Raw genomic sequence first — 26,203 nt, forward strand, 5'->3', positions numbered from 1 at the left:
TTTATTTTTTATTTTTTTAATGGGTGAATCTTTGATGTTGAAGCTTTGTAGGTGACGTTTTTGTGTTGAAGCTTTGTAGGTGAAGCTTTTGTATTGAAGCTTTGGTGTTGAAGCTTTTGTGTTGAAGCTTTTGTATTGAAGCTTTGTAGGTGAAACTCTTGTGTTGAAACTTTGTAGGTGAAGCTTTTGTGTTGAAGCTTTGTAGGTGAAGCTTTTGTGTTGAAGCTTTTGTAGGTGAAGCTTTTGTGTTAAAGCTTTTGTATTGAAGCTTTGTTGGACACCATAAATTGATTTTGCTTCACACTATCTTGATCAAGAGTGTGTGAAGCTTTTGAGAATGGTAGTTGTTCTACATTGATGAAGCTTTGTTTGATGTTGAAGCTTTTGTGTTAGTCACCATAAATTGGTTTTGCTTCACACTATCTTGATCAAGAGTGTGTGAGGCTTTTGACATTTGTTGTTGCCTTTCATTTGTTGAAGCTTTTGTTGGCACTATAAGTTGGTTTTGCTTCACACTATCTTGATCAAGAGTATGTGAGGCTTTTGACATTTGTTGTTACCCTTCACTTGTTAAAGCTTTTGTTGGCACCATAAATTGATTTTGCTTCACACTATCTTGATCAAGAGTGTGTGAAGTTTTTGGGAATTGTTGTAGCCCTTCACTTGTTGAAGCTTTTGTTGGCACCATAAATTGATTTTGCTTCACACTATCTTGATTAAGAGTGTGTGAAGCTTTTGAGAATTGTTGTTGTATTCCATTGATGAAGTTGTTGTGTTCCCCTTCTTTTTTTTTTTTTTTTTTTTTTGGGAATGGGGTGAACAGAAAATTTGAAATTTGAAATTCCCTAGCTTGTGGAAGTTTGAAGACTTTCCATGTGAGGTTTTCTCATGGTTTGAATTTGAATTTTGAATTTCTTTGGTCCTGTTGAACTTATATAAGAAGGACAAGTATCCACTCTTTACCTTGCCTTCATTTGCTCATTTTGTAGTAATTTTGGAAGACAGAGTGTTCTCTAGTTGAGAGGGATTCTGGCATTGCTTTGCACCATCTTCAGGTTGGTAGTCTTCTTTACTAGATCGCATGCTTTCATTCTTGTTGAATTGTTTGCGTGTTCATGTATTTGGTTAAGAACAGGATGAACTGGTTGAGCTTTTCTTCATGCCCTATGAACTTCCTTATGTTTTGATCTTTCATGTAGTGATAGAGTTTGTTTCTGTTTGTTGAAGATGTCAGAGTCTGGAAGTCCTAGTGATGAGGGCTCCCCTAGCTCTAGCTCTAAGTTTAAGCTTGCAATGTTGGAGTCTTTAGGGCCTTTGTTGAAGTCTTGTACCAAAGAAACGTTGAATGATTTTCGCAATTGTCAAACTTTAGCCAATATTGGTTCTTCCTCCTTCATGTCAGTGGGTGAGGGGGTTGTTTTTTACGCCATACCTATATTTCTCTCTGAGTTCACAGCGGACCTTTTAAAGAAAAACTTGTTAGATAGCGAAAGGCAGCTTGAAGCCCTAAAGCAGTCATGTAGTATCCCCTACAGTGTAGGAATGCGTTTGGTACATCATGAAGAATTGCCCTTTGAACTGCCCAAGGGTCATATTATGTTTTATACCAAAATATTATTGACCTTAGGGGTGAAGTTGCCTCTACACCCTTGGTTGCAACGGATGTTATCTTTCATTGGATATGCGCCTGGGCAACTCAATCCTGGTTTTTGGGATACCTTGATTGGGTTTCATATTATTTGGATAGAATGTGGGTTAGGTGAGCCTTCCTTCCATCAGTGGCGCTACTGCTATAAGATGCGCCCGATGAAAGCATGCCCTAGGTATGCCGAGTGTGCATGTCGGAGTAAGAGAGAGCGTATTGTCTTTGGTAAGAAAAATGCGTACTGCACTTGGAAAAATCGTTGGTGCTTTCTTTATAATGATTGGGAGCATATTAGAGGTGTCACACCTAAGCGACGTGTTCTTACTCACTTCCAAATTGTAGGTTGTAATGTATCCATTGTTCGCATTGTTTGCTATTTGTTGTGATTTCTTCTTGCGTCTGACATTTTCCTTCATGCAGTGATGCAAAGCAACATTAAATTGTCCGGACAGAAGCTGGCTGATGTAGAGAAGGTGTTAAGAGTGCCTAAGGAGGATAGACATTTGGGCAAGCTATGGCCTTTGTTTCGAAAGTACGGTTTCCAGCCCCTAGTGTCAGAGTGCCAGAGACGAGTAAGTAAGTTGTGTCCTTTATTTCGCTCCCTCTTTCTTTTACAAAGTTGTATTCTTTACTTTGATTTTTCTTGTTCAGTGGAGAAAGTGAGCAAGAAAGGGGGAACTAGCACCAAGAAAGGGAAAACACCCATGTTAGTAAACACCGAGTAAGGCCAGCCCCTAGACTTAAGTCGCAAGAGGAGGTCCTCAAGATTACCGACTCAAAGAGAGTTGAAGCTGAGGCTATCGGGTGTGCTGCTGCCATAGTTGCAGGGGAGGAGAGATGACTGTTGCCTCCTCTTCCTACCATCGATCTCATATTTCCTCCAACCATGGAGTCAACTGACCAAGAAGGTGACCCTAGCTCCAGCCGTAAGAGGAAGTATAAAGAAGAGGTTGGCAGCATCTATTGGAAAGATTTGAAGGTTGCCATGCAACCAAGTAGTTTTAGGTATGTCAATAATTGCTTGGCAGGACGTCGATCCACTGTTGACGAGCTTGGCGAGCCGTTAGATGAGAATGAATCAAATCGTGACCGGATGATGAAGCTATCTTTTTATGTAAGTGTTATTCTGTCATTTCTTTATTTTCTTCCCTCTTTTTCGTGGTAGTGACGATCATCTTGTCATGTAGGTCATGACTGAGTACGACGACAGATTACGAGAGGTCGAGCGGTACAAGGTAAAGTTTAAAGAGAATAACCAGCTTATGAATGACGCCAGAAAAACAAGCAAAGCTTTGGCTGAGGCCATCCGCCTCAAAGATCACACTTTAAGAGTTTGAAGAGGCGAAATGGTGAGAATGTGAGGCTCAAGAAACAACTGGAGGGGGCTGGGAAATAGTTGGAGACTACTATCCTCGAAGTTTCCAAGGTTAAAGGGGAGTTGGATAGTGCCTTGGTTGAAGTTTCTGAGCTAAAAATGAGTATCCCAACTAAGAGAGACGCTGCCGTGCAGGAGTTCTTAGGTTCCCAGGCCTTTCATGATGCTTTTAAACCTTACTGCATCCGGGCGGCTAATTTTGAGAAAAGGAAATGGATGGTCGTCCTTGAGCGTTACGATAATGGAAGCATTATCCAAAAATACCGTGATGAGATTGATGAGTACCGACAAAAAGGTGAAGCCTTCGTCCTTGCAGTTGATCCTAGTACTGAGGATGACTCTGATAATGAGGCTAGTGTCGGTGAGCAGTCTCAGGAGAGTGAGGATGGTTCTGGAGATACCGAGGATAGTGGCGATGGCGATGCGGCTGAAACGCAGAGTGATATTGTCAGGGGTTCGGCCTCAGATGAGGATGACTCATAGTGCCCTCTTTTTCCGCATGTACTTTGAATGTAATAGTTTGTTGTTTGTATGGCATATGCCATGTATTCTAAATGTACTAGTTTGTTGTTTGTCTGGCATGTGCCATGTTATAAAGCTGAGGGTTTTTTGTTTATGTATGTTTGCAACCTTGTAATGTGCATTTTGATGTTAATTGCCAAGTATTTGTACTATCATTAATAAATGTTTGGCTATGTCTAAATAGATGTTTTGTTTGGATATAGGTCATGTTGACATATAATTGGACTTTATTTCATGTTGTAAGCATTCGTGTTGAAGCTTCAAACCTGAGCGTTTCAGTGATAGGAATGTAAGAGAGTTAGGACCAAGTTGTCTAAATCACCTCTTTATTGAATTGATGCCAAATGGCCTTCATTACATAAGATGCCGAATGGCCGTAGCTCAACACTTGTACAGTGTGAGTCTACTTGTAATAGTACTTCAAGTGATCAGCATTCCATGGATGGCCAAGGGTCTTGCCATCGAAGCTCCTGAGCTTGTAGGAACCAGGGCGACTGATGCCAATAACTTCAAACGGTCCATCCTAATTTGGGCTGAGCATGCCTTCACTCGGGACTCTGTCGCAGAGTAGTCTTTTCTTCAATACCCAGTGCCCCACTTTGAAAGAATGAGGTTTGACTCTTGAGTCATAGTAGTTGGAGATGCGCTGCTTATAGGCGACATTCCTCAAGTGAGCCTGATTTCTGTGTTCCTCGACTAGATCCAAGTTGAGGGTGAGTTGTTTGTCATTTTCACTTTGCATGTAGTTCTGGACTCGGAATGTTACTTGCTCAAGCTCAACTGGGACAACGACCTCTGTACCAAAGGCAAGTGAGAATTGAGTTTCTCCTGTTGAAGTCTGATATGAAGTGCGGTATGACCAAAGAACTTGGGGTACAAATTCTGGCCAACAGCCTTTAGCCTTGTCCAAGTTGGTTTTCAAAGTGCGCTTGATTATTTTGTTGATGACCTCAACTTGTCCGTTAGAATGGGGATGAACTGGGGAGGCAAAACATAAGTTGATGTTGAACTTAGAACTTAACATCCTGAATTTCTTGTTGTCGAACTATCGCCCATTGTTCGTGACTATCGCATTAGGAATGCCAAATCTGCAAAGGATGTTCTTCCATACGAAGTCTTCTATTTTTGCCTCAGTAATGGTTGCCAAGGGTTCTACTTAGGCCCACTTTGTGAAGTAGTCAACTGCAACGATTGCATAACGGATCTTGCGCTTCCCTACAGGCATTAGGCCGATCAAATCAAGTCCTCATTGGGTGAAGGGCCAATGGCTAATCATAGGAGTGAGAGGCTCGGGAGGGGAGTGATGAATAGTTGCGTAGCGTTGACACTTATCACATGAGCAAGATATTCTGATGGCATCTTGGTAGAGTGTTGGCCAGTAATATCTTTGGCAAAAAGCCTTGTGTGCTAGGGATTGAGATCCAGCATGATCTCCGCAGACTCCTTCATGTATTTCTCGAAGGACAATTTCCGCTTCCACAGGTGTGAGGCACCGTAAGTATGGTAGGTTAAAACCTCGCTTGTAGAGTTGGTCATTAATGATCAGGTAGCGGGTAGACTTGTATCGAATCTTCTTAGCTTGGACTTTTATCATTTGGGAGGGTGCCATGAACAAGGAATCTATAAATTGGGGTGATTCGGTTATCCCCCTGTTGCAAGTTGCACACTTCTGCGACCATGGTGCTTAGTGCTGCCAACAATTTGACATGAATTTTTCTCCCAATCTTGTCTTCCAATGTTGAGGCAAGGCAAGCCAAAGCGTCTGCATGACTGTTTGCCGCTTGAGGGACTTAGGTGATCTGGTAGTGGAAGTGCTTGAGCAAAAGCTGTTTTTGCGCAAGATACGCTGTCATAGAGTTATCCTTAACGTCAAAGTTGTTCGTGACCTGGTTAACCACCAATTGGGAGTCACTGAAAATATTAATTTGTTTAGCTCCAAGGTGTTTGGCCAAATGTAAGCCTGCTAAAAGGGCCTCATACTCGGCCTCATTGTTTAACGCCTTGAATTTGAAGCGAAGAGTATACTCCATTGCCACTTTGTTAGGGGTAGTCAGGACTAGTCCTGCTCCATAGCCCTATTGGTTGGATGAGCCATCAACATATAGAGTCCATACTGGGAGTGTTGGTTTTACCTTCCAGGTTTCCAGGGGTGATGAAGTCACTGCCTCAGGTGTAGGAGAAATGTCAACAGGATAAGTGAATTTGGCGATGAAATCTGCAACTACTTAGCCCTTTTCAGCTGGCTTTGGGTGGTAGGAGATGTCAAACTCTCCTAGTGCTATCGCCCATTTGATCATTCGCCCCGAAGTGTCAGAACTCTGAAGTATTTGTCGAATGGGGTGATTGGTAAGCACGATAATGGAGTGTGCTTGGAAATAGGGGTGAAGTTTCTGAGCAGACATGACTGATGCTAGAGCTAATTTCTTAATGTTGGAGTATCGTGTCTCCGCATCTTGTAGAGCCTTGCTAGCGTAGTAGACAGGTCGTTAGATACTACCATTCCTACGAATAAGAACAGAACTAACTGCTGAAGCCGAGACAGACAGATAGACAATTAGGGTGTCGCCAACTTCAGGTTTGGAAAGCAGAGGGGCTTTACTCATGTACTCCTTGAGGTTCTTAAATGTTTCGGCACATTCATCAGTCCACGTAATGTACTTCTTACTTCCCTTAAGTGCTTTGAAAAAATGAGCGCATTTGTCTGTGGCCTTAGAGATGAACCTGGTCAAGGCTGCCACCTTGCCAGTAAGGCTTTGGATGTCTTTTGAGGTTACTGGTTCTTTCATGTCCATGATTGCTTTGATCTTCTCAGGGTTAGCTTCAATGCCTCATTGGTTAATCATGAAGCCTAAGAATTTTCCAAAGCCCACATCGAAAGCGCATTTGTTAGGGTTCAACCTCATTCGATACTTCTTCAAGATAGAGAAGGTTTCAGACAAGTTGGCGATGTGTTGGTCAGCATATTTGCTTTTGACTAACATATCATCAACATAAACTTTCATGCTTTTCCCAATCTGTTCAGCGAACATTGAATTGACTAATCTTTGATAAGCCGCCCCTGCATTCTTTAGGCCGAATGGCATGACTTTATCGCAATATAGTCCTCTATCAGTGGTGAAGGCCGTGTGTTCTTGGTCCGAAGGGTTCATGATGATTTAGTTATACCCTACTATAGGGGGTTGGAAATTTCATCAACAACATATGTATGGATACCATGGCCTTAAGATCATTGATGCTTGTGCGCCCAAAGATGACATTGTATGTTGTTGGGCAGTCAACCACCAAGAAGTTAGTGGTGATGGTGGCTGTGTATGGGCCTGTAACGATGGTGAAGGGTAAATGTACGCTCCCTAAAGGTTGCACGACATCACCGGAGAAGCTTATCAAAGGAGAAATTGAGTGATTGAGCAAGTGTTCAGCTACATTAAGTGTTTTGAAAGCTTCAGCAAACATGATATTGACTAACCCCCCTCCCCAAGTCTACCAGGATTCATCGTACGTCAAAGTTGGCTATGTGAGCTTCCACAATCAGTGGGTTGTTGTGAGGATAGATGATACCTCTTTCTTCCTCAAGGTAGAAACATATTGGATCCTAATTAGGCTTTTGATAGTTACCTCCCTTGATGTCTTCCACATGAAACACTTGGTGGCCAGGCTTCAAGGTTCGTTCATTGTTTTTCATGGCCCTGTTAGAAGATTCAGATATGGGTGTGCCACCGCTTATGGAATATATCACATTCACTTGGCGTTGGTTGCGGTTATCCCTTGGAGGGTGAAGAAGGAATTGATCAATTTTTCCTTCACGTGCCAAAGCTTCAATATGATCACGGAGGGTGATACATTTCTCGCCGTCATGGCCATTATACTCGTGGTAACCACAAAACATGCCTGTGTTCTTCGTGGACTTGTAATCTGGCTTCCTCGGCCTTGGCTTTGGTATCAAATGAGCTATACTGGGGTAAATGGCCGTGCATGTGGCGTTCAAAGGTGTGTATGTCTCATACCTCGAGGTAGGACCATTCTTGACACGTGCTTGGCCCACTACATTGACTGCCTGGAGGCGGGCATTATAATGGCAATACCCTTGGTTATTGCAATATTGCCCCTTACTTTTTTTATTAAAATGAGATTGGTGAGGATGGAAGTCTTTTCTCTTGCCCTGAGAATGATACGCCTGTTGACTTGGCGAGGTATTAGGTAGGGCAGGGGGGAAGCGTCACTGTCGTTTGGAAGGCTAAAGTTTTCTCATTCGGTTGGATCTGGCTTCCACTCCCCATTTGCTGATAAGGGATGGCTGTAGGGAGTTTCCCTTGATATGTCCTTGCCTCAGCGGAGGCATGGTTGTAAGCCTATGCCATCAACTCAGAGTAAGTCTTCCAAGTGTTAGCATTGATCATGTACTTGAAGAAACAGTCACGTAGGCTTGCCGTGAAGGCTTTAAGGGCGATCTTGTCATCTGCTTCAGCGCAGCAAGAATACTAATGGCTTAAGCGGCCGGCATACTTTCGTAGTGGCTCATCCGGCTTCTGGCGAATAGTGTACAAGTCATCTGCGGAATGCAAGCGATCTGTCTAGAAGATGTGTTGAGAGACAAACAGTTTCCTCAGTTCCTCAAATGAGTCTACCGTCTCAGGTAGAAGACGGCACTACCAATTCAGAGCTCCGCCAGAGAGGGTAGAAGGGAAAAGAAGACATTGTTCTTCGTCAGTGTGCATCCAATATGCCATGGTGGACTCAAAGAGGTTCATGTGTTTCGTCAGTGTAGAGTTGTAAGCCAAGCTTTTGCTTTGTCTTTGCTTGGAGGGGGTGTCGAAGATCCTCCTTGTAAGAAGGCCAGGCCTGGGTTGGTTCCAGTTAGGTATTTCGACTTGACATTCGGCCTTCAACTTGTTTACTTCCTTAAGGAGTTGTAGGACAAGGGGGTCCTGAGTGGAGTCAGGTACTGCTGGATCCTTCTTCCGTAAGTCTCTATCTTCTCTTGGAAGTAGGAAAGCTTGATTAAGGGCATGAGATTTTTCTTTGGACTCACCGTACTGACTTCCAGGGCGAGCCTGTCGAAATGCCCCCGAGTCCCCCGTACCTTCATATTCCTCTAGGACATGTCGCTCATTCCCTAAATTGGCAGTTAGCTTGGGGTATAGGAGAGGATCGAATCTTTCAGAAACCCTTGGGTCATTGACCTTCGAGCTTATGTGGATGGGGTTCTCTCGACGTTGCCTCAGGAAGTCCCGATAGTCGCGATAAACGGCTTTTGATCCTTCTACTCCTTCTACAAGAATGTGCCTTCCTCCATTTCTCCTGCTTCGGGTCGAAGCAGCTGGGTCGAGAGAGGTCTCATGTTGATTAACACCTTGATGAGTAACTTGCTCCCCATTAGGGATATCCATGTTGAAGGCAGGTGATCCTCCGTGTTGGGGGGCACCCAGGTGGTGGTTGACTTCGCCGGGGGCGATGAGTTCGTGTGTTTGAGTATGCCTAGCTTCATGGAGCATTCCGAAAAGCTTTTCATACTACTCCTGGAATATCTCATTCTTTATCCCTATCTTGTTGTTCTGAGCCTCTAGCTCATCGACTTTAGCCTGAAGAGCAAACTTCTTTCGTTCCTTCTTTCGTTGCTTTACACTAAGTACGATGGGGGTGTCATTCTGCGTGCTATGGCTCCCTTTGCTCCCCATGTTGGAGAGGGGTGCCTGGTCGAAAGAAAGTGTACGAATGGTGGAAACCAGCTTGACAAAGCTAGAAAGAGTAGGAATAAGTGCGTTTCCCACAGACGGCGCCAAATGTTGATGCACAAAATCGGTGAAGACTTTGGTACAACAGAAAGTGTCAAGTTTGTGACCTTCACTAGATTGCTCTGGTCATTAGTATGGATAAGTATGAAAATGAATAGAGACATGGAAACAAACAACACAAGATGTACGTGGTTCACCCATATTGGCTACGTCCACGGAGTAGAGGAGTTCTTATTAGTTGTGAAGGGTTTACACAAATACATAAGTTCAAGCTCTCTTTTAGTGAGTTCTAGTGAATAGTTTAGTACAAATGACATTAGAGATTATTGTGGAAGAATGATTCCCTTTTATAGAAGAGAGTTTCTAGCTTTGTTCTGACATTGACACGTGTCGTGTTGTGATTGGCCTCTGATATCGACACGTGTTGCGCTATGATTGATCTCTGATAGTGACACGTGTCGCGTTGTGATTGGTCTCTTGGTTGGAGGAAAAGTCTTGTGGATCCTTGATGGTATACTGTTGACCGTTGCTTAGTAGTTTCGGGATTGGTTAAGTATGGTACAAACAATGTTAATAGTGTAACATCCATCCTACTCAGGATGAGAATATTCTTTCCTGCAGTGCAATGTTATGTGTGGCTTGGACACTTCATGCATTTGTGATTAGGGTTCATCCATCACTGCGTGCTGGACATCATGTTCGTTTGGGAATTGCCTTTGAGAATTGGATTGGGCCTGCTGGGCTGAGAAAAGGTTGAGCTTTGGGTCTTCTGTTGGTCGCAGGGAGCACTTTCGCTAATCCTTTTATCGAAAGAAAAAAGAGAGAAAGAAAGGGAAAACTTGTTGAGTGAGAGTCGAGACTCCTGAGTTCCACCGACGGCCGAGAGTGGGTGTGAAAACGAAAACAATCATCAATGGCGGGCGTATCGCTCAAGTGCGGCGACTGCGGGACTCTGCTGAGGTCGGTTGAGGAAGCCCAAGAGCATGCCGACCTCACCTCCCACTCCAACTTCTCTGAGTCAACCGAAGCTGTTCTCAATCTCGTTTGCTCTTCCTGCGGCAAACCTTGCCGATCCAAAACTGTATCTATACTTCTTCATCGAATTTCGAGTTTTTTTTTTGTTAATTCAACATTTTTATTTCAAAGGATTTGCTTATCTGGGTCATCTTAATTTTTATATGCATTAGTTGGATTAAGATATTTGATGAATTTGCTAGTGGATTTCGGAACTTTTTATCGGATTTTATTCTCTCTCGGAATTTCAATTGTTTTTTCTTTCAAATTTCGCCTTTTTCGTGATTTGTTTATCTTGTTCAGTAGAATTTCAGCTTAATTTTCATTTGTATTAGTTTGAATTCAGTATTTCTATTGTTAGATTAAGATATGTGTTAAATTTATCATTAAATTTTGAAACTTTTTATTTTATTGCTGGTGGATTAAAATTCAGTTTCATTTGGATTCGAGAGTTTTTTTTTGAAAGATCTTTTGGTTATTTGGGGTTAGAGATGAGATATGTACTAGGGTACCGAGTTAAATGAGTGATTACAGCAGAGGTTTATATTTGGTCGATTGGAGATTAGAAGTCTGGGCAATAATGCAAATTGTTTTGGTGCTTTGATTGTGCAGGAAAGTGATTTGCACACCAAAAGAACTGGGCATACTGAGTTTGTTGATAAGACTGCGGATGCAGCTAAACCGATAAGTTTGGAGGTTCCAAAGACTACTCCTTCAGGGTCCGAAGAGGCTGTTTGTGCAAGTAGCCATGCGCCAGAAGGTACTTCTTCCAGTTCAGTGTGATGTAAAAGCATGAAATTTGTAGTTTAATTTTTTAGTTACAAATAGGTTGTTATTTGTACAGTTTTAGGTAGATGTTACATTTCTGTATGAGTTTGTTGACCTTTTGTAACGATAACTAGAGGTTTGCTGTTTGGATGTCTTACCACCCTAAAATGTAGCCACTCACCCGGGAATAATTCCTGCTCAGATCTCAATCCTAGACTTTTTCTCTTCTACGCCGTCCTTAGTCATGTGATTGTTACTTTCTTTGTGCCTTTTTGTGCATGGTTTCTTGCTGTTGGCAAGCCGGATTTGTTTGAAGGGGCTTTGGTCCCTTTTGGATTGATTTTGTACCTTTTGGTAGTTGATGACCTTTCACATTGGTTTTATTTTTTTCTTTTCAAGGAAGATCGTGTAGTTATACTCAAATTAAGAATCTAAATATATGATACATGTAGTTCTAATTGTTGTTTTGTTAATGGTCTTTCTTCCTTTCAAAAATATTAGAGATCTTTCTTCGAAATTATTCATCGGGAAGGTTCTCAGCAGTCAGGGCTTAAAAGTAATGGTTGTAGATCAACATGGAGAATGAACTTTAGTTTTTCTACTCAATTCCTGAATCAGGCTTTATAACCTGTATATTTATGAATGGAAACATACTGCAATTGTTATTTTATTTCTTGATGTTTAGTTATTTTGGCTACTCTGGTTTATTAACTCTAGTAGTACTTGAGTTATTCATTAATTTTTTTCATCTAGAAATGGTCGTCCCGGACGTTGACAAAAAGCTGCTTGAGGAACTTGAAGGAATGGGCTTTTCAACAGCACGGGCAACCGTGCACTTCACTATTCTGGTGAGCTGATGATGAAAATAAAATTTTCTTTCAATTTGACATTGAAGCTTCTGTCTCTAGGCTTGCTTTTAGTGGCTTTATTTTACTTTTCCCAATCTTTTGTTCCTCTGACAAAGATGGTGGGTTCCTATAATAATTAGGAGGCTTTTCATATATATTCTCATAAATATCGCCATTTCTAGGGGTTAAGTGTTGGAAAATCTGATGTAACTTCTTTGGTTCTAGACTGAGGAGATGTCTTCTTGAGTAGAAATTTTTTTTTCAAAACTTAGAGTGTGATAGTGTCACAAGTTCAGGATTTAGCTGTTCCTCTGATATTTAGGATGCATCTTCATTTATTTATAATTTTGGGCCGTTCTTTCTCCAGCTGCCTACACAACTGATGGTGGATTATGTGAACTAAAACACATTTTATTTACAAAGAGGAATGAAGAAGCCTAAGAGTTCCATATAAGATAGAACCATAAACGTAGGCTTCAAAGAGGAAAGCACCAGAATTAGAAGTTATGAAAGTTTCTCTGTGCATCTTTTTAATTTTCTTCTCTTATTCTTTTCTTTCACTTTCTTGATTTTAAATGATTGGATAGAAAAACTTGATGTGAACCGAAGACTTACGGATGCTCCGGTTAGAAATGCGATTATGAGACAGAGGCTTAGGGAAAAAGGTGTAGAGCAAGACCTAGGGAAACCATGTAAGAGACTTTAAGAAAAGACATGGAGTACTTGGAGCTAAAGGGAAGACTTGGCGCAAAACCGAGCGCAATGGCGTTCTAGGATTCATACAGCTGATCCCAACTTAGTGGGATAAGGCTTTGTTGTTGTTGTTGTTGGACCCCATAGTTTAGGCAATTCTTTGCATTCTGCTTAGTCTGGTAAAACTGGCGAGCAATAATTTTTTTTTGATTTTTTATAGGGTTGTCAGCTTAATTTTCCTTTTGAAACTGTTAAACATGATATTAAGTTTGTGATCTTACAATTTTAATTTCTCATTTTGGTTTTTTAGGTAACGCTAGCTTGGAGGCTGCTGTCAATTGGGTGGTTGAACATGAGACTGATCCGGACATTGATGAAATGCCTTCAGTATGAAACATTTATTTCGATCCTTGTTTTGAAATATTGCATCTCTCTCTCTCTCTCTCTCTCTCCCCTTCTCTCTCTCGCACACCCTAAACCCCCTAAACCCTAAACCCTAAACCTGAAGCTAGACCAAGCAACGACGTTCATGGGATCTCTCTCTATCCAGCAACTACAGGAGATGATTGCAAGCACTATAAGACACAGTACAAAGGAAGTTCACATGACTGTACTGTACTCAAAGCCCTACTCCAAGAAGATTGATGCTTTGAAGATGCCAAGGGGTTATCAGCCCCCAAAATTCATGCAGTTCGATGGAAAAGGCAACCCGAAGTAACATGTCGCCCATTTCATTGAAACTTGCAACAATGCTGGGACAGAGGGAGATTACCTCGTCAAATAGTTCGTGCGTTCGCTGAAAAGTAATGCTTTTGACTGGTACACTGACCTCGAACCTGAGTCTATCAACAGTTGGGACCAGCTAGAAAGGGAATTCCTCAACCGTTTCTACAGCACTCGTCGTACTGTAAGCATGCTAGAGCTGACTAGTACGAAACAGTGGAGAGATGAACCTGTCGTCGACTACATAAATAGATGGCGCTCCTTAAGTCTGGATTGCAAAGATCGGCTTTCTGAAACCTCTGCCATTGAGATGTGCGTTCAAGGCATGCACTGGGGGTTACATTACATCCTCCAAGGCATAAAACCAAGAACATTCGAAGAGCTAGCAACTCGTTCCCACGACATGGAGCTGAGTATCGCTAATCACGGGGAAAAGGAGCCGATTACTAACTTCAAGAAGGATAAAGTATTCGCCCCAAATGTAGACAAGACCGGAAAGAAGCTCGCTAAGGAAGCTTTCACCGTCAACACTACCCTTATCAAGACCTCCTCAGCGCCTATCAAGATCTCCTCCAAGAAGAAAGCGAAGGAGATAAAGACAAATGAGGCTTCTCGCACCCAAGACAGATACAAGAGCACCTTGAGAGAGTTGGAACAGAAAACGTACCCTTTTCCTGACTCTGATATGGCTGCCATGTTAGATGACTTGATGGAAAAAAAGGTGATTGAGCTACCTGAATGCAAGCGTCCTGAAGAAATGAATCGCACAAACGATCTTAGGTACTGCAAGTACCATCATATTGTGAGCCATCCTGTTGGCAAGTGCTTTGTTCTTAAAGAACTCATCATGAAGCTAGCACAACAAGGGCAAATTGAGCTCGACCTTGAGGACACGGCCGCAACGCATACCACTACAATTGCGTTTGGATCGTTTAATCCCGTGCCTCTCCAAACGACACCTGACCATTCTCGTGAATGCTCAAGTTGCACGGCACCTCCTACACAACCATCACTGGAGAGAAGCGACTAAGATGCACATGCTGATGATGAAGAAGGATGGATATTGGTAACCTACAAAAAGACAAGGAAACCAAGACCACGAGTCATACAGCCAAAGGTGGAACAAAGAAGAAATCACCACGGCCGCAACAATGCGAAGCCTAAAAGAAACATAAAGCATGATAAGACAACATATGCTGGGGAACCTACGGAGCAGGAGCCACGCATTCCCGTTTCCTTGCATGAATACTTCCCGAATGACTTTTTCCAACAGTGCACTACTGTGGCCTGTCACATGGTTGAAGTAGAAATAGAAAAGCCCTCAAAAGGCAAAGCTATCGCCACTGAGGTAGAAAAGACCCTCACACCCGAAGAAGGTCTGCCAACACACTTTAGCATCGAGGAAGCGCTACCATTGCCAAAAAAGATACGAAGAGCACTAGCAGCAGTCCTGGCAGGTCCCGGCAACCACGAAGTGCGAGAAAGTAACGACGAAGGCTCGAAGCTTCAGCCACATGAATGTGCCACATGTTGTGCCACCCATGACGCAATTAACTTCACTGACGAAGACCTACTGCTGGGATCAAAGCCTCACAACCGTCCTCTCTTCGTCTTAGGGTACGTAAGGGAATACAAAGTCAACCGCATGCTTGTGGATGGTGGGTCGGCCATAAACATCATGCCAAAATCAACAATGACCATAATCGGCATCAAGGTGAATGAACTATCCCTGAGCCGTCTGCTGATCCAGGGTTTTAACCAAGGAGGACAAAGGGCGATGGGCATGATCCGGGTAGAGATGACCATTGGTGAGCTCAAATCAAGCACGATATTCCACGTGATTGATGCAAGAACTTCCTACAACTTGCTCTTAGGAAGACCTTGGATCCACGCAAATGGGGTAGTGCCGTCCACCCTTCTCCAATGCCTAAAATTTTACCGAGGAGTGAAGGTGATCCAAGGTGACACCAAGCCATTCACCGAAGCCGAATCACACTTTGCAGATGCCAAGTTCTACATGGACGAAGACATGGTACCCGAAGCTCTTCCAAAAGAGATCAAATCCACGGGCAAAGCAGCACCTAAAAAGCAGGAGTGGCAAGCCATGCCTAAAAAGCAAAAAGAGTAGGCCGTGCCATCTTCAAGCAAAGACGGTGACGAGTTTGCTAAACCTGCAACAACCAAAGGGAGTAGGATGCTGTCAAAAGGACCGAACGCACCCATATTCTGGTATATCCCGATGTCAAGAAGAAAGAATGGTCAATCTCCATTCGAAACTGGAACAAGAAAAGCCGACACATAGTGGCACACGGATAATGTAAAGTTGCTCAAGACGAATGCAGTTTTGCCTCTGACACAGCTAGGGGGTGCTAAGGCCGCAAGACTACCACAAGGCTTCATAAAAGCTCTACCAAAGAAGGTGGAATCAAGCTTTCTTCCAACCAAGAGGACCGAGGAAGGTTTCGACCCAAACGCCTACAAACTCATGTCAATGGCCGGGTACGACTTCGCTTATTCCGAGGCGGCTGGAAAGAAGGTTTCAAACACTGTCAATGACAAAGAATGTAACCTCACCAAAACTCAAAAGAAGTTGAAGGAGCATGGTTATGGAGTTGACAACAACAAAGTCGGACTTGGCTTCACACCAAATGCACCCGTGAAGATTTCAAGCAAAGTGAAGAAAGCTAGTGCTCAACACATCAGCGTGAGCATTGAACAAGACCAAAAAGAGCCTAAACCCGCCCCTGGAACGTTGGTCTTCGATAAGATGAGCCATTCAAGCTCCAGAATTTCAGTGCTTAATCGTATTGGTAGTCAAGACCGAACCTCTGTCTTCAAGAGGCTTAACGCGCCAACATCCCAAAGCTCTGTTTTTGAAAGGTTGTTAAAGCCTAAGAAACAAAGCAACACAGCTATCTCTCCTCTGCGACGATCAGCTTCGGAAAGATTTGAAGATAATGAGAAGCCTTTTGGAAAGAGGAAGACAACACCAAAGGAAGAAAAGTTCGATGGGTTAGCAGAAAAAGGCGACGTTCGAAGCTTGATTCCTTCAAGGATGAAGCGCCAAGCAATCCTAGAGGTCGACACAAAAGGACCACTGAAGGTAAGGAGGCGCATCATCGTCCACACTGGCAAATCTTCATGCCAACAAACCCAAGAGAACGGCACTGAAGATGAAATCCCTAAGAAAGATGTCACTTCTGGCTCTTTCGACTCAAAGTCTTCACCTCGACTGTTGGGGGCATGCTCCAAGTCAAGTGAAATTGAAGGATGGACTCATGTCACTCCGAAGAAACTGCACGAGAAACATATGTCTTCTCCACAAGTGCACCAATCAGAAAGGAGGGAAAGCAGCTTTCGCCAACCTCCAAAGCAATGTGAAAATGTTAAAGATAAGAAAATTTCAACACAAATATCGTTCATGCGGGATCTTTTCTTCCTATGAAGACTTATTCAATTTCTCGATCAAGGCTCCTTACTATGAAGATTGTGAGGAATGCATTTCGAAGATCGCTTCGAAGAAATTGGACAAGCAGCAACCATCTTGTCCACAAGTTTATCAGTCGAAAAGAGGGCAAAACAGCTCTTGTCAACCTCCAGAACAATGTGAAAGTGTTGGAGATAATGAAATTTCGACACAAAGATCGTCCATCCCCATCACAATGTGCGACCTCTTCCCAGAAGACTTCTTCAATTACTCGGTCAAGGCTCCTTCCTATGAAGATTGCGAGGAACGCCTCTCCCAGATCGCTTGACAAATCCACAACAACAACCAAAGCTCCTCGTTCGCATGAGCCTAAAAGGTGACAACCAAACGCTCCTGGCCCGCAAGAGCATAAACTGTGTACGGCAAAATCATTATCAAAATCACCAAAAAAAAAAAAAAAAAAAAAAAAAGGAAAGAAAGGAAATAACACATCTTGGTGATATATATGTTTTATCTATATTTAGCACAATACACTGAATAAAATAAAGCATGTCCATTGATCTCCGAGAAATTACAAGTGCGTACAAAAAAAAAAAAAAAAAAAAGATGGAGCTTTCACAAAGGTTGTTCACGTGAAGCCCCACTACTTGACAAAACTCCAGAAGCGGGAGGCATCGAAGATAGATCATTCGAGGCCTCAATACTTGGTGGAACGCTAGATGACGCAGGAAAAAGGTGCCTCTGGAAGAAAGCCGCAAGCCTTTGACGGTCACTTTGAATTCGACCTTCAGATTCTTGCAGCTGATCAAGCTTCCTCTTCATGCTCGTCGAATAATTATTTGCAAGCACGTGCAAACCTTTATTCTCGTACTTAAGCTGTTTGATCTCTTGTTTAAGATTTTCCACCTTCGCCATCAATGATTCAACTTGACGGGATCGAGCAAGTAGGCGTTGGCCCATGTTGGACACGGAGCCCACACACTGAACACTGAGAGCTAGGGACTCTTGAACGGCCAACTCATCGGACCGTCCTGAAAGCAGCCTACTATTTCTAAGAGTGAGGAGGTTCCTAGCTACTATTGTAGCTGTTGTTGCATTCTTCATCACGGAGTCTTCACCTGTAAAAGGGCCACTAGAAGATAAGAAAGACGGGCACCATACATTACCCTGACGTGGCGCACCTGTATCACTGCTGAGACTCAAATCTAAGCAAATGTTAGATGGGTTAGCCATTTTCAAAGGTGTTAAAAGAGAAGGGTTGGATGGAGTAAAATCTCAAAGGGCCGTTAAAACAAAATACACCGGAGACGATTTTCACGAATGGGCAATCTTCAAAGTGTGCATGTTGGAGGTGATCGATACCTCTATAAAAGGAGAGGCGACACCATCTTGATGGTGTCGCCTCTCCTTTTATAGAGGTATCGGTCACCTCCAACAGATGGTGTCGCCTCTCCTTTTATAGAGGTATTGATCACCTCCAACATGCACACTTTGAAGATTGTCCATTTGTGAAAATCGTCTCCGGTGTATTTTGTTTTAACGGCCCTTTGAGATTTTATTCCATCCAACCCTTCTCTTTTAACACCTTTGAAAATGGCTAACCCATCTAACATTTGCTTAGATTTGAGTCTCAGCAGTGATACGGGTGCGCCGCGTCAGGGTAATGTATGGTGCCCGTCCTTCTTATCTTCTAGTGACCCTCTTACAGGTGAAGATTCCGTGATGAAGGATGCAACAACAGCTACAATAGTAGCTAGGAACCTCCTCACTCCTAGAGATAGTAGACTGCTTTCAGGACGGTCCGATGAGTTGGCCGTTCAAGAGTCCCTAGCTCTCAGTGTTCAGTGTGCGGGCTCCGTGTCCAACATGGGCCAACGCCTACTTGCTCGATCCCGTCAAGTTGAATCATTGATGGTGGAGGTGGAAAATCTTAAACAAGAGATCAAACAGCTTAAGTACGAGAATAGAGGTTTGCACGTGCTTGCAAATAATTATTCGACGAGCATGAAGAGGAAACTTGATCAGCTGCAAGAATCTAAAGGTCGAATTCAAAGTGACCGTCAAAGGCTTGCGGCTTTCTTCCAGAGGCACATTTTTCCTGCGTCATCTAGCGTTCCACCAAGTATTGAAGCCTCGAATAATCTATCTTCGATGCCTCCCGCTCCTGGAGTTTTTTCAAGTAGTGGGGCTTCACGTGAACAACCTTTGTGAAAGCTCCATCTTTTTTTTTTTTTTTTTTTTGTACGCACTTGTAATTTCTCGGAGATCAATGGACATGCTTTATTTTATTCAGTGTATTGTACTAAATATAGATAAAACATATATATCACCAAGATGTGTTATTTTTTTATTTTTTTTTTTGGGTGATTTTGATAATGATTTTGTCGTACACAGTTTATGCTTTTGCGGGCCAGGAGCGTTTGGTTGTCACCTTTTAGGCTCGTGCGAACGAGGAACTTTGGTTGTTGTTGTGGATTTGTCAAGCGATCTGGGAGAGGCGTTCCCCGCATGAACGATCTTTGTGTTGAAATTTTCTTATCTTCAACATTTTCACATTACTTTGGAGGTTGGCGAAAGCTGCTTTCCCACCTTTCTGATTGGTGCACTTGTGGAGAAGACATATATTTCTCGTGCAGTTTCTTCGGAGTGATATGAGTCCATCCTTCAATTTCACTTGACTTGGAGCATGCCCTCAACAGTCGAGGTGAAGACTTTGAGTCGAAAGAGCCAGAAGTGACATCTTTCTTAGGGATTTCATCTTCAGTGCCGTTCTCTTGGGTTTGTTTGCATGAAGATTTGCCAGTGTGGACGATGATGCGCCTCCTTACCTTCAGTGGTCCTTTTGTGTCGACCTCTAGGATTGGTTGGCGCTTCATCCTTGAAGGAATCAAGCTTCGAACGTCGCCTTTTTCTACTAACCCATCGAACTTTTCTTCCTTTGGTGTTGTTTTCCTCTTTTCAAAAGGCTTCTCATTATCTTTAAATCTTTCCGAAGCTGATCGTCGCAGAGGAGAGATAGCTGTGTTGCTTTGTTTCTTAGGCTTTAACAACCTTTCTAAAACAGAGCTTTGGGATGTTGGCGCGTTAAGCCTCTTGAAGACAGAGGTTCGGTCTTGACTACCAATGCGATTAAGCACTGAAATTCTGGAGCTTGAATGGCTCATCCTATCGAAGACCGACGTCCGAGGGGCGGGTTTAGGCTCTTTTTGGTCTTGTTCAATGCTCACGCTGATGTGTTGAGCGCTAGCTTTCTTCACTTTGCTTGAAATCTTCATGGGTGCATTTGGTGTGAAGCCAAGTCCGGCTTTGTTGTTGTCAACTCCGTAACCATGCTCCTTCAACTTCTTTTGAGTTTTGGTGAGGTTACGTTCTTTGTCATTGACAGTGTCTTCGTCCATGTAGAACTTGGGGTCTGCAAAGTGTGATTCGGCTTCGGTGGATGGCTTGGTGTCACCTTGGATCACCTTCACTCCTTCTCGGTGATCAGCAGACGGCTCAGGGATAGTTCATTCACCTTGATGCCGATTATGGTCATTGTTGATTTTGGCATGATGTTTATGGCCGACCCACCATCCACAAGCATGCGGTTGACTTTGTATTCCCTTACGTACCCTGAGACGAAGAGAGGACGGTTGTGAGGCTTTGATCCCAGCAGTAGGTCTTCGTCAGTGAAGTTAATTGCGTCATGGGTGGTACAACATGTGGCACATTCATGTGGCTGAAGCTTCGAGCCTTCGTCGTTACTTTCTCGCACTTCGTGGTCGTCGGGACTTGCCAGGACTGTTGCTAGTGCTCTTCGTATCTTTTTTGGCAATGGTAGCGCTTCCTCGATGCTAAAGTGTGTTGGCAGACCTTCTTCGGGTGTGAGGGTCTTTTCTACCTCAGTGGCGATGGCTTTGCCTTTTGAGCTTTTCTATTTCTACTTCAACCATGTGACAGGCTACAGTAGTGCACTGTTGGAAAAAGTCATTCGGGAAGTATTCATGCAAGGAAACGGGAATGCGTGGCTCCTGCTCCGTAGGTTCCCCAGCATATGTTGTCTTATCATGCTTTATGTTTCTTTTAGGCTTCGCATTGTTGCGGCCGTGGTGATTTCTTTTTTGTTCCACCTTTGGTTGTATGACTCGTGGTCTTGGTTTCCTTGTCCTTTTGTAGGTTACCAATATCCATCATTCTTCATCATCAGCATGTGCATCTTGGTCGCTTCTCTCCAGTGATGGTTGTGTAGGAGGTGCCGTGCAACTTGAGCATTCACGGGAATGGTCAGGTGTCGTTTGGAGAGGCACAGGATTAAACGATCCAAACGCAATTGTAGTGGTATGCGTTGCGGCCGTGTCCTCAAGGTCGAGCTCAATTTTCCCTTGTTGTGCTAGCTTCATGATGAGTTCTTTAAGAACGAAGCACTTGCCAACATGATGGCTCACAATACGATGGTACTTGCAGTACCTAGGCTATCATATGTTGCTTGGTCTAGCTTCAGCTTCTCTTCGACTTTCTCTGCTGGAGGCTCATCTTCTTTGTCGACTTCTTTCTTTACTAGGCTATCATTTGGGCCGACTTTCACGTCAGGCAGCGCATCTAGTTGGTTGACGAGTGCAAGGGGTTCTTCTTTCTTTACTAGGCTATCATTTAAAACAGATAGTAAAGATGAATGTGATGAAAATATGGATGATGGAATAGCTAAAGGGTTCTTCTCCACAACATGTTACACTTGCATACAAAATTGATTCTCAGTTGGTCTTTCGATAAATTATGAAACTCAATGCTCCAAGTTAATTAGGTCCGCTTAAATTAACTTTCAGATTTCCCTAGATTCGTTGGATTGAATGGAATACGCATTACAATCAAATTATTCTTAATCAAAGTCCCTAACTATGGAATACGCATGATAGAGACATTCAACAAAGATCATTAAGTTCAACGGAAATCATAAACATCGACGAGGCATTCGTTACTATGCAATACGCATGAAACTTATGCCAAAAATTCGTTTAACGCGATTGTTTATAAGCAACCTCCACTACTTGTGAATATAAGTTCGTAACTATTAGGTGAAACTCACTTATATTCTAGCGTCATATTCATTCAAATGGTTAAACAAATTGAATCCACAATTTATGAAATTCCAACCAAAAGTAATCAATTCATATTGCAAGCATAAACATGTATTTTGAATCACCCCCTAGCTAAAGGGGGGTTTAGTTCCTCATAACTTTGAAATCAAAGAGACATCTAAACATTCCAACAACTCAAACTGAATTGTATGAACGTTTAGGCACTCTTCTCTTCCATTACAAAACAAAGAAAATTGAATTTAAACATTGAAATCAAAGAAACACCTAAACATTCCAACAACTCAAACTTGAATTGTATGAACGTTTAGGCACTCTTCTCTTCTTCGTTGTTGTAGCACAAGGTCTAAGGTGAGTTTTTGGGGGATGAGGAGTGGTTGGAGTGGTTGGAATGAAGAGAAAATATGCAGAAAATGAAGGGATATGCACGGCAAGAATGGAGGTATTTGTGGTGTGTTGTGTATGAAAATGAGATGTGAATTGAATGGGGAGTGAATGAATGCCAAATGAATGAGAATGCAAGGGTTTTTATAGGAGGAATGGAGATGTATATGGCTGTTTGTTTAAGATGCAAGTGGCTAATTAATGATGGAAAATAGTTAGGAAAGCATGTGAAAGCTGGAAATGCATATGGGGTACACGGCAATGATGCTTGTTGGTGCTGAAATTGCATGTGTGTGAGGTGTGTAGGTGCTGAAAATGCATGTGAATGCATGGCATTTGAAATGATTGTTGTTTGGAAATGAATGTGAAGACATGTGAAAGCTGGAAATGCATGTGAAGATGTTGGAAATGGGAATGAAGGCCACGGCAAAGGATTTCAGGATGCATGTGTTTGTAGGTCACGGCATGGTTGAATGATTATATGTGTTAAATGAATTAAAGGGTGCATGTGTTGATTTGAATGTGCATGTGGGTGAGTGTGAAGGGAATGCATGTAAAGATGCTAATAAATAATGCATGTAGGGTTAGGAAATAAAAACATAACTTAAAGGGGAATGATTAAAAGGTGTTGAAAGGTTTTGCATGGCTTTGAAGTGATTGTGGATTGGGCTAGGGTTTAAGTACATGAAATGGACCCAAATTGCTCCCCCTTGCATGGCAAGGAATGGTGTTTGTGTTAAGCCCAAGGCAAGGTGAATGTAATTGGGTTAGGGCCATTGTTTTGTGTCCTCAAGTGCTTACAAGGCTTTCAATTTCATCCAACACTTGGGCTCCAAGCATAAGCTATCCATCCTTAGCCCAATAGTGCTCCAAAACACTCCATAATGCATCCTTTCGTCAAACACGTCTTATTATCCTGAAAACACACAAAAGAAGCATAAAGGACTAAACTAACTAAAAAAACATAACGTAAATGTACGAGAACAAGCCATTTAAGTCGCATGAATATGCTCCTATCAAATACCCCCACACTTAGCTTTTGCTAGTCCTCGAGCAAAACAGAAAAACAAAATAAAACGAAACGAAACAAACCAAACACAATCTTAAACCTTCCAACGTTGCCTCAGGGATTTCCAATGCACATGACATGTTAAAAATCATTACTCCCACAGATTTTGGTTATCTTTACACTTAAGTACATACTTAATCATAGTCACCACATACTAATTCACAATTAAGCATTTAAAACTATATTTTGAATGTAGTAACATGCTTTTAGAGAATTTGCTCAATTCCTTACAAGATATGTACTCAAATTTCACTCAGATTTTCTGACTACACACCCTAATCTAGTTACATGTGAGAAGATTGATGTAAATATGAAAACGAACACTCACATATATGTATCATAAAGAGAGCAATTTCTGGAGTTAATAAGCATGTTTAGATATGATCTCATGAATGGAATGCTCCTACTTAGATGCGAGAACCAGTGACACCATATGCTCATACCAAGTTCAAACTCCACAAATTGAAACACATAACACTCAAGATTGAAGTCACGGGTTGTAATGGGGCTTGGGGTAATTGGCTAAAAATGAAAGGTAAGGATAACAAACGTTCTTTAAGCAATAGTGAGCAAAGTATTGAATTAGGCACTTAGAATTCCCTTTAGAACGCAGAAGTCAACTTTGAACACCCAAGGGGAAGTCACAAAACTTAGGGCCATATTCAAACTTTTTGGGCCCTTTCTTTAACAATCACACTTGTGAGTCCATTCTCACTTATTTTCACTCTTTTTTTTTTTTTTTTTTTTTTTTTTCCCGTGCCTCCTTTAAGACTTAGGCACATACATACACACAAAAAAATCCTTTCCCCCACACTTAGCTTTTGCTACATATTAATCAAAAGGAATTCATTATCCGTCATGCTTACTATGCTTCAAGAACAAGGGTACGGATGGTCCTAATCTAGGCTAGGTAAGGGGTGATGTGGTTAGCAAAGGAAATAGGCTAAACGAGGCTCAACGGGGTTAAAACTAATAACAAATACGAAATATGGGAAGTAAGGCTATTTGGTTATGGTGGCAACTACACAACTTCATCTTGATATATGTTATGCAATTCAATGTCATGCTTTGAATGAAACGGATATAAGTTCTAGCATTTAGTTCTATCATGATACAATTGCATTCTAAGTAGCAACCAAGCAAGGAATAATGAGATCATGCAACAACTTTAGAAAACAAAGAATCACAGAATAAAACTCTCCAAAGAAGGTAATGACTCGAGTCTCACAGGGATGTAGCGTCATTATGAGTTCCTTCCTTCAAGCATGTTACAAAAACGAATTTTTCTTTTATGATTGCATGTGAAGTCATACATTATAACCATAACTAAACATATACCAAGAGTAAATCAAACTTTCATCCATGTTTATAACTCTTTTTAACAGTCATGCAATTACAAACCAAATCCTCATCATAACGTTGGAAGGTTCCCTAAGACACAAAAACAACTCAAAACACTCTTTTTAGGCTTTTCAAAAAAATGTTTTTCAAATTTTTATGTGATTTTCGGAGTTATAAAACAAAACACGCTAAAACAGTTTAAAAACACCTTAAAAACATTTAAAACAGCAAGGAACAACACTTGAAGTTATGGGTGATAAAATTCAACGAATTTGCATCAACATACTTAGTTACCCCCCCCCCACACTTAAATCAAACATTGTCCTCAATGTTTTAAGCATAGATTCACACAAAGCATAAGTAAATACACAAAAAGCACTTAAACATACTAAACATGGCAGAATGTAATTAACAAAGAGAAGAGTTTAGAGACGCAAATCTGGTTATAGAGTGTAAATTCCATCTTCTCCTTGGTAATTGCATTGAGGCTTTTGATCTTTGTGATTCCACAGGCTTACTCTTGAACTGGTTTCTGCCCATCGTTGATTTTCCTTTGTGCTACTTCTTGAACTGGGCAGCAGGATGGTTCTTTTGGTCTCCCCCGAAGGTCTGAGCTTATCCCTTTTATCTGTTTCTTTGTTCAATCTTTCCAATTCGTATTGAAAAGGGTTGGAGGATAACTCAGCCTATGTTTGTCTCCACATGCTTCAATGTATCATTTTCACTTGCCTTACTCGCTCCCCTTTGCAGAAGTGGTTCCTTCTCCGGAAGTGTATCAACCGTTGAAGATGACTACTCGAGAGCAACGCTAGGTAAGCAATCAGGAATAGATTCCAGGCAGTTGGCTCCAGAACGGAAGACTGACTCCAAGTGCCGGCTGATTGCTTGTTTTACTTTGCCATGCGAGTAAGAACAAGGACAAAGAAAAAGACAGGGAAAGAGCATGATATGAGATACTTTTGCTTTTGACCTTGATGCTATGAGATACCTTTACTTTTGAAGAAGCGGTGAATGAATCAGCACATGTATTTGTTGTGTTGTTTCCTCCTGGGTCATCTGTACTCCAGACATCTGGTATCATCTTTGGGGAAGAAGAAAGAATTTAGTATTTCGAAAGGCTTTGCTGGGAGTGCACCCTCAGAGGTGAGGGAGAGTTGGGCATTTTCTTCAGGTTTGCCCTGCCATAAAAGACGAAGGTCGACATATATAGAGATAATAGCAAGTGGTGGTACTTTTTACCTTTGTCGACAAACGTTTTGATCCCGCAACTCTGGCTTTTTGAAATAGTGGCGCCTCTTCGATTTTTGAATACGCCTCTTCGATTTCTGAGCAGGCGCCCCTTCGATTTCTGAGCGACACGTGATAGTGCAGATGCGGCTCCTTTTGACAAAGCTGCACGCGTCCTCTGAAAAGCAGAGAAAGCGTCGCCGAACTTTGCGCTTGTCGGCTAAAGATGCGTAGTTGTGATGATGGCCTCCACGTGTTGTCTGAAAAGAAGAAATCTTTTGACAAAGTTGAACGCGCCTTCTGAAAAGCCGAGAAAACGTCGCCTAAATTACGCCAGAAATTCCGGCTTTTTGAATTGGTGGA

General features: G+C 42.2%; 1 protein-coding gene across 1 annotated transcript in view; it reads left to right on the top strand.

Annotated features, from left to right (window-relative positions):
* Positions 1-9,946: 9,946 nt before the first annotated feature.
* Positions 9,947-26,203, top strand: part of LOC103955246 (UBX domain-containing protein 4) — a 37,613-nt gene continuing 21,356 nt past the window's right edge. Inside the window, 5 exon segments of the mRNA XM_009367123.2 lie at positions 9,947-10,355; positions 10,901-11,048; positions 11,810-11,881; positions 11,884-11,904; positions 12,908-12,984. Of these exon segments, the coding sequence (XP_009365398.2) occupies positions 10,188-10,355; positions 10,901-11,048; positions 11,810-11,881; positions 11,884-11,904; positions 12,908-12,984 (486 nt within the window). The 5' untranslated portion in view covers positions 9,947-10,187.

This window comes from the organism of the source record quoted next, unplaced genomic scaffold (assembly GCF_019419815.1).
Source record: "Pyrus x bretschneideri cultivar Hongxiangsu unplaced genomic scaffold, Pyrus_bretschneideri_v1 Contig65, whole genome shotgun sequence".
In the NCBI taxonomy this organism is placed as follows: domain Eukaryota; kingdom Viridiplantae; phylum Streptophyta; class Magnoliopsida; order Rosales; family Rosaceae; genus Pyrus; species Pyrus x bretschneideri.